At 41.7% G+C, this 12,294-nt stretch overlaps 1 protein-coding gene across 1 annotated transcript in view; it reads left to right on the top strand.

Annotated features, from left to right (window-relative positions):
• Positions 1-12,294, top strand: part of LOC104932048 (retinal-specific ATP-binding cassette transporter) — a 37,283-nt gene that overhangs the window by 2,399 nt on the left and 22,590 nt on the right. Inside the window, exons 6-12 of the mRNA XM_027272368.1 lie at positions 377-504; positions 619-816; positions 5,142-5,231; positions 9,708-9,945; positions 10,647-10,786; positions 11,380-11,496; positions 11,911-12,108. Coding sequence (XP_027128169.1) covers positions 377-504; positions 619-816; positions 5,142-5,231; positions 9,708-9,945; positions 10,647-10,786; positions 11,380-11,496; positions 11,911-12,108 — 1,109 coding nt within the window. The remainder of the gene's footprint in view (positions 1-376; positions 505-618; positions 817-5,141; positions 5,232-9,707; positions 9,946-10,646; positions 10,787-11,379; positions 11,497-11,910; positions 12,109-12,294) is intronic.

Raw genomic sequence — 12,294 nt, 5'->3', positions numbered from 1 at the left:
ACCTTTAAAGATGTGAAGAAGTGTTTGCCCATTTTTGGGTAACCACTTCTCCATATTAAAAAAAGCATATGACAGCTACAGAAAGATTTATCTAGATTATTGGTATATAATTGCACAGAACTGTTCATGGCCTGAAGGCACGCATAAAAATGTTCATCTTCATATTACTTCCAACGAAAATTAACTGGACCTGTTAGCAGGAATGTGCGTATAAACACACATCCTCTTGCTCCCTGGACTTTCCCAGTGAGCAAATATTAGATCCCTGCCAACGTGCCTTGCCGTGAATCATTTCCTCTGTGTAGTCCACCAGCGCTGGTCGGGTCAATACTGACTAACCTTTTCGCTTCATCTGCTCTTGAATTTTTTTGTCAAGGCCGTGGGCTGAAGATATATGATATTCTGAAGGATGACGAAGTTTTCACAGCGTTCCTCTTGCGAGACGTCCCTCTTTCTGAATCTTTAGTCTACCAGTTCGTCAATGCAAGAATACGACTAGAACAGGTGCAGTCTGGATCTTTACTATATATTTTCAGGCCATTGCAATGATATTTGATGATTCTTTGAGACATATCCCACCATAAACCAACCTTTTCCCTTTGTTTTCATGCCCTCCAGTTCGCCTACGGTATCCCGGACCTGCAGCTCAAAGACATAGCCTGCAGTCAGGCCCTGCTGGAGCGCTTCATCATCTTTCCCACTCGCATGGGGCTCCACGGGCTCCGTAACGCCATGTGCGGCCTCAGCCAGCAAAAGCTGCAGAGGATCGAGGACGTCCTCTATGCTAACCTGGACTTCTACAAAATCTTAAAAGTGGTGAGTTGAAAGTGCAGCAGTGGTACATCAATCATTCATATCATAAACGTCTCAAACTTCCCACTGTTACACTGTATGATGACCTTCATTGCGTCCTGTCAATATCCACTGTTGTTGAGGTGGATATGGATCCTTACATCCATCCTTTCCTCCCTGTATTTACTCCTTTTCTCTTTTGCTTGGCTTCTATCGACATGTTTGTCATTATTTCCACTGAGAGATCCTCTGAAGGCTGCGCTCGCTGGAAAAACGTCTTTCTTCCTGTCCTGGCAATGATATCCACAGGGACTAGTAGTCTTACTGCCTCATTTGTTTGCAGTAAATTCACTCTTTTCACAGAATTGACAATTATGCGGAAGTTGTATCACAGATGTTCAAAAGCTATTCGGCTTTGAGGTTGATGCCAGCCAGCGAGCGAGCAGGGATTTGTGTCATTTTTTCCATCACGCAACCTTAAAGGATAAGAATAGTTATTCTTTATTTCTTATTGTCAACAATCTCATAAAAAAGAATCAAAACAATGAGCTTACGACTTTATGACTTCCATGTCTGAGTCAGTAGTACTTAGCTCGAAGCCCCACTAGTTCCTGTTGATGTAATTTTATACACATTTGGTGCTATAGCAAGTATTTCTGTCAGCTTGACAGTCAAATGAACTACAGTGTTTGCATGTGTTTGAATGAGGATTCACCCAGTGTAGTGGAGCTCCAATTAACCCAGGCCTTTTGCTATATGCAATAAAAATACACTGAGAACCTTTCCTGTACTTAGACATGCAGCGACAAGAGGCCAGGAGCAATTTAATAAACAAACAATAATATTTATCAGATAAAATGCACGTTTTGACTCGTGATGGCACATGACATTAGCAGCCTTGAATACGGAAATTATCATTTGGTAAATTAAAGACAGGGGTTCAGGATTGGTGAAAATGTATTTGTCCAACAACACATCGTTGTTTTCAGCGATATTTTGATATCCGTTGTCTTCCAATCCAGTCGCAGCAGCCTGATATGCTAATATGTAACTTCCCACATAACAGCCAACAGACATTACTGAACATTCACTAATCAGTTTAAATAATAAAAAAAAGTCCCAGTGTAAATCAGTTTACTTTCAGTGTGAATTAGAAAATGGCTGGAGGGCCACCAGGCACAACATTGTGCCTTGAGTACAGTGGTCCCTCATTTATCGCGGGGGATACGTTCTAAAAATAACCCGCAATAAACGAAATCCGCAAAGTAAGTTTTACAATTATTATACATGTTTTAAGGCCGTAAAACCCCTAACCACACACTTTTATACACCTTTTTACACACATTTTGTACAGTACTCCCTTAAACAGGACGCAGAACATATGTGCGGTTCTCCCTTAGCCAATTTAGGACACAGAACACAATGCGTGTTCATACTGTTACAGTACGCTGTAAAAAAAAAAAGCATGCAAAATTACACTAAAAAAATCCGCGAAACAGCGAGTTCGCGAAAAGTGAACCGCGATATAGCGAGGGACGACTGTGTGCAACATGCTATCTGTGTTGTTAGTTATCATATTAACTAACTAATGTTTATCAATTTTTATATATCTATATCAATCATTTGCTACTGAGCAAATCACTAATTAAAGAGATAATAGCCTATTAGCAACCCAGCTAGCTATTTTACATCAGTTGTCAGTTAGCTTGTTAGCTAGTGTTTTGCTCCATATCGCTTTTTATCTTTGCATCATTTTCAATATTCGGTTGTGTTTCGAGCTTACACATAGCTAAGCATAGGAAAGGAGGAAGTTCATCTGGGGCTCTCCCTTCATATTTTTTAATATGCTGTGTAGTGGTGTGCGATACTGCATATTTTGGTATTAATACCAAGTAAATACGGGCCAGTATCGCCGATTTAATAAATAAGGTGGATGCATCATTGAATTGCTAAATCTCAAATAATTTTCATGATCTTAAGTGTTTTTTGTGATGTTTTCCTTGTTTATTATTAATGGATGTTCATTCTGTCGGTTGTCACAGTCACAGTTTTAAAAATACTGAGCTGGACCAAGTTAATGTTGTGATATTAGATAAACCATAACGGCTCTAACTAACATTCTGCATTGATATGATTACTTTAAGATGTGTCTGTGCTGCTGTGTCATCAAAATAGTGAATTTTTGTCATGATATCAGATGGGTTATAGTTCTACGTAAAGCTGGAGGTAATGCCAGGATGGCATGTGAGGACTAGTGGCCTGCAGTAGCTTGTAGGTGAGTCTGCCAGACCTGTTCGCTGACTTTATTTTGAGTCTTGGAATAAATCGCGTGCTCCATTTACTTAAAGAAATAAACACTGAGGAGGCAGAACAACCACAAGTCACAGATCATCCTGATTTGGTATTTAGCTGAATATATATTTGTGGAATATTGCGGAGTAGATCAGCATATTTTACCTCATAACAGAAAATAAAAATAGTATTAAAAGAAAGCCGATAGATCAACAAACTGTACTATATTTAAACCTTTTCCCCTCGGCGCCTTCCTCAGGTTCAGCCTGAGTGAATCAGGTGACTGGCTCAGCGTGTTGTCATTATCCCTCTTGGCCTGTTTCTCTAATGGGCTTAGCTAGCACCCACCTACAGCCTCTGCGAGGCACTCTGTAAGACGTGAAGCTGTATCCCGTATAAATACATTACCAGCATGTGCCGCTCTAAAGAGTTCAAGTCAACATAGCTGCCGGCACACCTGGTTGTTGTTAGAAAACCCGGCCGTAGGGCTGACCCAGTAAAGAGCAGGACAGGACTGCAGGACTGAGAAGATTGAGAACATGTTTGCTGTCTGATCATTTTATTAGTTTGAGGATAAAGTTATTTATTTAAACTTTTTTAACGTTTTTAGTATGTGATCTCTAAAAAACATCTGTGTTTTCTCATTCCCGCATGATTTGTCCTTAAAGGTCAAGTGTTTAGAATTAAATGGTGAAGTCGGGATTGCAATCGACTGAATACCCCTCACTTCATGCTCTGGTTTGACCCTTCTAGGCTGATGTGTAGAAACATAGTGGTTCAACACGGCAGACTCCGTGGAAGAGGTCCCCCTTAAATGTTACACACTGGACCTTTAAATACAATAAATATCCATCCATCCGTGCAACATGCTACCCCATCGATGTTGAAGGGTAGCTTCATGTTTTTAGCTCGTTAGCTGACTAATTAAACTTACCATCAATGCATCCGTCCATCCTGTATACCTGTTTATTCTTTGCAGCATCCTGACGGCCAGGAGCCTGTATTATATCACAAATCAAATCAAATACATTATATTTTAAGAGTGCAAAAAACATTCAAATGTTGCTGAACTCATTGGCACACGGCTTGCTTTACGTCACAGTATGATGTAATCTAGTACAGTAGCCCCTCATGTAGGTGCAGTCTGAGGCTGTACGTTGTAATATTGTTTTATTGAACTGAATTATTGTGTGCACTGTGCTTTTTCAGTGAGAAATATGACTCTTGACTCATATATAAGCGTATGTACAGCTTGTATTAGTAGTACAGTAGCATCTTATTTGGGGATCTCTACCTCTAACTTATTAACTCTGTTCAGTTTAAAGCTCATTACCACAGTGACCTCTGCCTTGTCAATTTTTCTCCCGTCATTACGCTCCTGACTCCCTCCTGCCATTCACCTCTCAACACCCTCCCTTCCCATTCCCTCGCACAGCCTCTCCCTCCTTCCTTCGTTCATTGAAATGCAAGTACGAGGAATGCGAGAGGAAGGATATCACATGTGTGTGTGTGTGTGTGTGTTTGTCTTTTCCGTCGCCCTCAGCAGCACTCTGCCCTGACCAGGCATTTTCTAACACCTACCGCTAATGGTTTCTCAAGAAGATAAAGTCTCTGAAGGAGCTTGAGGGGAATGATGTGAGCGAGTTTCCGTATATTGAACAACTGATGGATTTCAGGGTTGGTACAGGGTCAGTTCCTCCATGAACACAAACTAAAGTTGCATGACAAGAAAAAAGAAAAAAGGAAGGCCAAATGGAAAGTGTGATGTGGTTTGCCTCAGCAGGTTGCTGGTTGCACTCACTGTGAAGTCTGGGTGAAGAAAATGGTTTCCTGTCAGAGACAAACATTTCTTAGAAGTGCTTTTCCAGGTTACTGCTCGACTGCTTTCTTGCTGGGTATGAATGTGTTTATTTATCTAAGGGTATCACGGGGCATTATATAAAAAGAGGTGATGATCACATCCTGTAAAAGCACAAAGAGTAAATTGTGTTTAATCCTTCATTTTATCTGTTTTGATCTCTTAATGATGTGTCTTGTGACTTTTTTTCGCCCCCCAGATGCCTCAAGTTATGGACAGTAACTCCGAGGGGATTGACCTGCACTTCTGGGGCCAGGTTCTTAAGGCGGTCGCGGGGCAAATCCAAGTTGTAAGTGCTCCAAAGTCCATCTATCCTTTACCCCCCTGGTCGTGCTCCTCTCTCCTTCTCTTCAGTCCTGCAGGATCAGAGGCAGCAGTATTTTTAGCCCCGCAGGAAACTCGCCTCTTCCTCTGCTCCCTGTTTGAGAATCGCTCACGGAGGAGGAGGCTGAGTGATGGGCTCAACAATGCGAGGGGGCGTACATGCATGTGTGCGCATGCTACATGTGTAAAGTACAAGCACTGATATGTTTTCACGTGATCTGGGTGTGTGAGTGAATGTGTATGTGCATTGTAGAAAAATAGAAAAGAATAGACAGGAAATAGAATAGAATAGATTTCGTAGATGAATAAAATGGAACAGACTAGAACAAAGAAATAGAAGAGAATATAAAATAATCGACATTGTAGAGAAATATAATAGAAAAGAAAAGGGGTGCAGGGGTATGCTCAGGGTGGCCTCAGCGTGTCATCAAGCCACCTTTAAGGACCGCCCAAAAAATCCTGGACTGAAAACTGGTGAAAAACTGTCAGTAATACATTGTTTAAAGTCTTTTCACGTGTTTTCAGCAACTATTTTCCAACATATTTAATATATTTTGAAATAAATCTCAGAATTGCCTTTACACAGACTTTAAGGTTTATCTCATTTTAAAACAAACACTGTGGAGAGATAGAAGAAAATAGATTTTTGTAGATAGATTATTCAGAATTTGATCATAATAGAATAGATATTGCAGATAAATACAAGAGAACAGAATAGAAGACATTGTAGAGGAAAAGAATATGAGAGTCTAATAGATATTGTAACAAAATATATAGTAATATAATAGATACTGTAAAGAATTAGTATAGTTATTGGAATAACACATAATAGCTCACCTGGTAGACTGTGCGCTCCATCCATCATGTCTAAAGTCCTTACAGCAGCCACCCGAATTCAATTACAGCCCAGGTCCTTTGCTGCGTGTCATGAATCTCCAGTCCGCCTCCACAGCGATCACTATCTCATAAAACAGAAGATGCCACAAAATAACAGAATAATTGACTAAATGCTCTCACTGCATGGTCGGTTTCTTCTCATCATGTGAACTTTAACATCAGCAGAAGGAGTTTTCTCAGTTTTATAGAGGAGAATACATACTGTGCACACACACACACACACAGTATATTTATGTACAGTATATACTATACATATAACCTCTTTTACATAAAGCTCAGGGTTATAGTGTGAATATGGAATAGAAATGGAAACATAATATAACAACTGTATACATTAACATATTTAAAATAGCCATTTCTTCATTCATCTTGGTATGTGTGTTTATGAATGACATCTCTGCCTGCTGTTATAATTACATACTAATTCAGACTTACACACACACACACACAACAAATAAGACACTGGGATTGGGTTGTGTGTTTCAGCACGTTCACTGTACGTCCCAGGGGGGTGGTGTGTATCCCATCATCACCTTAGCCAGGGTGTGCGAGAGTGAACGAGAGAGAGACGGGGGGGAGACATTCCTTTGAGGTGACACATCCTGTAGGTGGGACCTTCGTATCACCGTGGTGACAGAAAGTCGAGCCAAATGCTCTCATTACCCACCTCTCCTTCCTCTCAATTCAGTGAGTGTGTGTGTGTGTGTGTTTGCGTGAAATGAGGAATAAGAAAAGGGAGGAAAAGGGAGTGAAAGCAAAATAAATTAGGCTTGTGTTTTAGTGTGTGTGTGCATGTGTGTGTGTGTGCGTGCATCTTCATACGTTTGCTTCGAGTGGGGGGGGGGGACGTAGTAAAGCAATGAGTCATCTTCACTCTGAAACTAGTTTGATCATCAGTGTTGCGATATCGTGAACATTTAAACCTGAGAGAGAATTATATTTTATATTGTTTCTAAAGAAGGCTCATGAAGAAATATTCCTGGAACTCCACCTTAAAATCTGATCCCGTATGAGATCATCTAAAGATTTGAAACAGTCATTTCTCAGATTTTCGGGCATTATGTTTGGAGTGATGTGTTAGCTGAATGCAGGTGGAATAAGGACAAGCTGCAGGTTTTCTACCAAAATCCTAAAAAACTGTTGGCGCTGCTACCAGAGCACTGTTAAAGAGGCCAAAAGAGAATACCTGTCCAACCTTATTGACTCTAATCGTCACAACCCACGTGTGTTATTTAATCCCCCCCAGCCTGGGTGCATAGAGGCATCCCCCGAAATGTGCAAAAGCTTCCTGCACTTTTTTATTGACAAGGTTACTACTGCAAGGGCTCTCATCTCTACTCCTGCATCTGACCCCTGTGACCCTGTGCCTCGCTTGGCTGTGTTTGATTTGTTTGAGCCTGTGTCTCTGAAGGCTTTAGAAGATGTGGTTGGCCAGATTAAGCCATCAGGTTCTCCCTGTGACACTGTCCCGCCTCACTTTTTTAAAGAGGTCTTCCCCAGTATAGGGCAGTCGGTTCTGGCCATTATTAACAGCAGTCTGTCTTCTGGTGTTTTAAACATGCTGTAGCAACCCCTCCTCAAGAAACCCAGTCTTGATCCTGGTGTGCTAGCCAATTTTAGACCCATCTCCAAACTGCCTTTCGTTTCAAAAATCCTGGAAAAAGTTGTTTATACTCAATTGAAATCATTTCTGGATGAGCATGAGGTCCTGGAGGTCTTCCAGTCCGGATTTTAAACATTGCATAGCGCAGAGTCAGCTCTATTAAGAGTTTTTAATGACATCCTCCTGACGATTGACTCTGGAGACTATGTGACTCTTGTACTCCTGGACTTAACTTCGGCTTTTGATACCGTGGACCACAGCATTTTATTGCATTGGTTGCAGCACCAGAGATGCAGTAGACATGGCTGGACTGGTTCAAGTCCTACCTGGCAAACAGGACCATGTGCATTAGCCTTGGTGGTCCCGCTTTGCTCCGCTGTCATATGGGGTTCCACAGGGTTCAATTTTAGGGCCCCTGCTTTTCTAATTGTACCTGCTGCCCCTGGGTTCCCCTTGGTGCATTACAGGAAGCAAACCATCACAAACCTGGGTTTTAGGATGGACAGTGATTTTAAACTCAACCGGCAAATTGGTGCGATAGTGAAGTCCAGCTTTTTTCATCTTAGGCAGCTGGCAAAGGTGAAGCCCTTCCTTGCACAAAAGCACTTTGAAACAGTAATCCACGCCTTCATTACATCGCGGCTGGATTACTGTAACGCACTTTATCTTGGAGTCAGCCGGTCCTCCCTCGCACGTCTCCAGTTAGTTCAAAATGCTGCCGCTCGCCTCCTAACTGGAACACGTAAGAGGTAGCACATTACTCCCATTTTACCCTCTTTCCACTGGCTGCCTGTGCATTCTAGAGATCATTTTAAGATTATTTTATTTGTTTTTAAATCTTTAAATGGTCTCGCCTTACCTCTCTGAGCTGCTCCATCCATACACTCCTGCCCGGTGCCTCAGGTCAGCTGATCAGCTGCTCCTGGAGGTACCAAGGGCTAAACGGAAGCTCAGAGGGGATAGAGCCTTTTCCGCTGCCGGTCCTAAATTATGGAATGACCTCCCTCTACACATTAGACAAGCCCCTTCACTGTCCATTTTTATTCCTTGGCTTTTAACCCAGCATGAGACTCTGTTTCTGTTTTTGCTTTATTATTATTTCAGTATTGTTTAATATTGTTTTTATAATGTTCTTATGTTTTATGTTGAGTCGAGTTGAGTTGAGTTGAGCATCCACTGGAAATTATTGGCAACCTGCTCCCTATTTCTTTAGAAAGGAAATGATACACACCGGGGAGAAAAGCACTTGTATGACTCTATTTTTGTTCTATCAATAGGAGGATATTTAGTCCACCCTCCGACTATCCTCGTAAAGTGAGCAGAGGCGTCCGTCCAACATGTTTGCTTATCTTTCAAACTATTGTTTTCTCGCCATAGTTTATGTTATGCAATCCATTCGGTATGAATGAATGCGAAGGACATAAATATCCCTATCATGTAAATAATTATCCGACAAAAGGTCAAATAGCTGAAAGCTATCGAGCTAAGGCAAAGCGAGCCTATCCCAGCTGACAAGTCACCAGTTCATCACAGGGCACACAGAGACAAACAACCATTCACACTCACATAGTCACCTACGGCCAATTTAGAGTCACCAATTAACCTGTTGAGATGTCTTTGGACTGTGGGAGGAAGCTGGAGTACCCGGAGAGAACCACGAGAAGAACGTGTAAACTCCACTGGGGTTTGAACCAGAAACCTTCTTGCAGTCCGTGACAGTTCTAACCACCGCCCCCAGTTCAATTAAATTTTATTTATATAGCGCTAAATCATATCAAAACACTCAACAATTCCCACCACGAGCAAGCACATGGCGACAGTGGCATGGACAACCTTCCTTGTAGTTGTTAAGTTGCTGATGAATCTATCAAGTGTTGTTGGTTTTACACCAAGTGGACAGGTATGTCGGTCACTGAGAGATCCTCTGTGTGACTTTCACAGCTGATGGAGCGGGAGAGCTCTCAGGAACTCCTGAAGGCGGTTTCCTCTCTGTTTCAAGCCGGGGGTCCTTCGTCATTCACAGAGTTGATGTCCAGCGTGTCGAGCCTCTTCTGTGGATACCCGGAGGGAGGCGGCTCCAGGGTCCTGTCCTTCAACTGGTATGAGGACAACAACTACAAGGTGTTTCTGGGGGTCAATGGCACCAAGAGCCGCAACTATGTCTACGACAACTCTGCCAGTAAGTGAAGAGATGTCGAACTGTCACTTCTATAGTGAATATGGTCGAGAAGTCTAACTTATAGTATAATGTTTCTGCCATGAGTATACAGGACATTCATGTGCTTTACCTTTTACCATATGAGATCTGACATATTTATGTATCTCATAATATTTTAGCTGTCAGTATACATAATTACTGGTTATTTTACTTTGAAATTAAAGTCAGTCCAACTGCTGCTTTGGAAGACGACTGCCAAACTTCACAGAGAGAAAACAAAAAGATGTTTTTCCAAAGTCCAAATTGAATACTCTCGTTTTCTTTGTGCGTTTCTGGATCTGATCCAAAATCATTTTCATTTTTTCCAGCTGTGAGCCACTCCTCTATTTCTGCAGCGCATTGCATTGTGCAGCAGAAATCCCCGACAACAACAAATATCAACCACACTCAGTATGCATACTGTACTGGCCATCTGTGAATATCTTCTTATGTTTTCTGCACTTTATATTCATAATCAGCCGTTTTAGTGAGTGCAGAATGAATCAGACTCTAGAAATCACTGTAAAGTTGTTGGATCAGCATTGTAGGACTCATTTAACATACACTGTGTTATAACTTCATTGCTAGCATCTGAAGTCACTGTGTCTTATCTTTTGTTTTGTCCTTTTCTATCTATTCTTCCCCTTATGAACTCAGTGTTTTTGCAATTCTTCTACCCGTAGCTCCCTTCTGCAACTCCCTGATGCAAACCCTGGAGTCCAACCCTGTTACGAAAATTGTGTGGAATTCGGTCAAGCCCCTGCTGATGGGAAAAATCCTGTACACCCCCGACTCCCCTGCCGTCCGCAAGATATTAAAGAGTGTAAGAGAGACCACCTCCAGCTCCGACCCCTCACCTCTCTCTGTTTCTCCACTCACTTTTTCCTGTCCTTTTTTTTTTTTTTTTTACCACTTTCAGTATCTGTTTATATGCGTCCAAACCCCCACCCCTCTTAGGAATGAGCTGACTACCGAAGCAAAGGAGGGTGGAGGGACAGGGGAGGCAGTGTGAGGGAAGGGAAGGGAAGAGGAGGGGAGAACTGAACAATAAATTGAATGTGAGGGTGGTGCAGCGACGGAGTGGAAGACAGAATGTTTTTCAGCCTCTCACATAACAACAGATCTCAATTTAAAGATGAGAATTTAGCAAGAAAATGACCTAACGTGACTGTCCACGAGTAATGCAGTTCAGAGTTGGATAAATGAAATGTTCAGGTTTCATTTTATATGATAGGAAAATATTCACTTTAATAAGTAAAACACAGGAATCAAGAATTAGCACATACCTGGCCGTGTTTCTTCACTGCTGCACTCTTTTAATCAGCATGCATTGACTTGATATAGTCTTTATTGGTGTGTGTGTGTGCGTGTGTGTGCGTGTGTGTGTGTGTGTGTGTGTGTGGGTGTGTGTTGCAGGCCAACACAACATTCGAGGAGTTAGAGAGGTTAAAGAACATGGCCAAGGCCTGGGAGGAGTTGGGACCTCAGCTCTGGACTTTCTTCTACAACAGTGTCCAGATGAACATGATCAGGGTATGAATACTGCACATACACACAGATGCAGTCATGCAGCACTATACATGTCCAACAAAAGTACCTTTTGGTACATCAAGACCTTTGATTTGCAACATACTACCCAGCTGATGTATGGACACAATCTGTGAGGTGAATTTAAGTCAAATTTGGGCCACAACTTTAATAAAATTGCTTGACCTCCACTGTAAAAACTTATTTTTTAACTTATTTCACACCCCTTTGACCCTCACCTCATCTTATGTAGTTAAAGACTGCTAACAGCAATTATTATACAAATAATTTTCAGTTTTAGACTCTCAAAAATCTGCAATAAATCATGCCAAATTTGGTGAATTATATTTAAGCCAACTAAATATCTCTTGCTGTTTGTCTCTTTATATACATTAACTCTTGTGTCTCAATCAACTGCAGGACACCCTGAGAAACCCAACAGTGATGAACTTCATGGACAACAGTTTTGGAGACTCTAACTTTACAACCAAAGACATACTTAACTTCCTGTACAACGGTCCGGAAGAATGGAGGGAGCCGGGCATGCCCAACTTTGACTGGAGGAACATTTTTACCATCGCTGACCAGATGATACGCATGTTCAACCAGTACGGAGAGGTCAGAAAACATCATATTATTCATAAAAAACACGCCTTTTCTTCTTCTTCTGTTGTTTTCACTGACTATTTTCCAAATGTTGTGAATTCCCAGCACAAAGTGTTGTTCAGCCTTTTTGTAAGACCGACTCTCAGTCCCCCAGACAGGTGCATCAGTCTTCCAGGTCTGCTCCCAGGAGATTGCAGC

Source organism: Larimichthys crocea, chromosome II (assembly GCF_000972845.2).
Source record: "Larimichthys crocea isolate SSNF chromosome II, L_crocea_2.0, whole genome shotgun sequence".
Lineage (NCBI taxonomy): Eukaryota > Metazoa > Chordata > Actinopteri > Sciaenidae > Larimichthys > Larimichthys crocea.
This window is presented reverse-complemented; position numbering and strand designations above follow the sequence as displayed.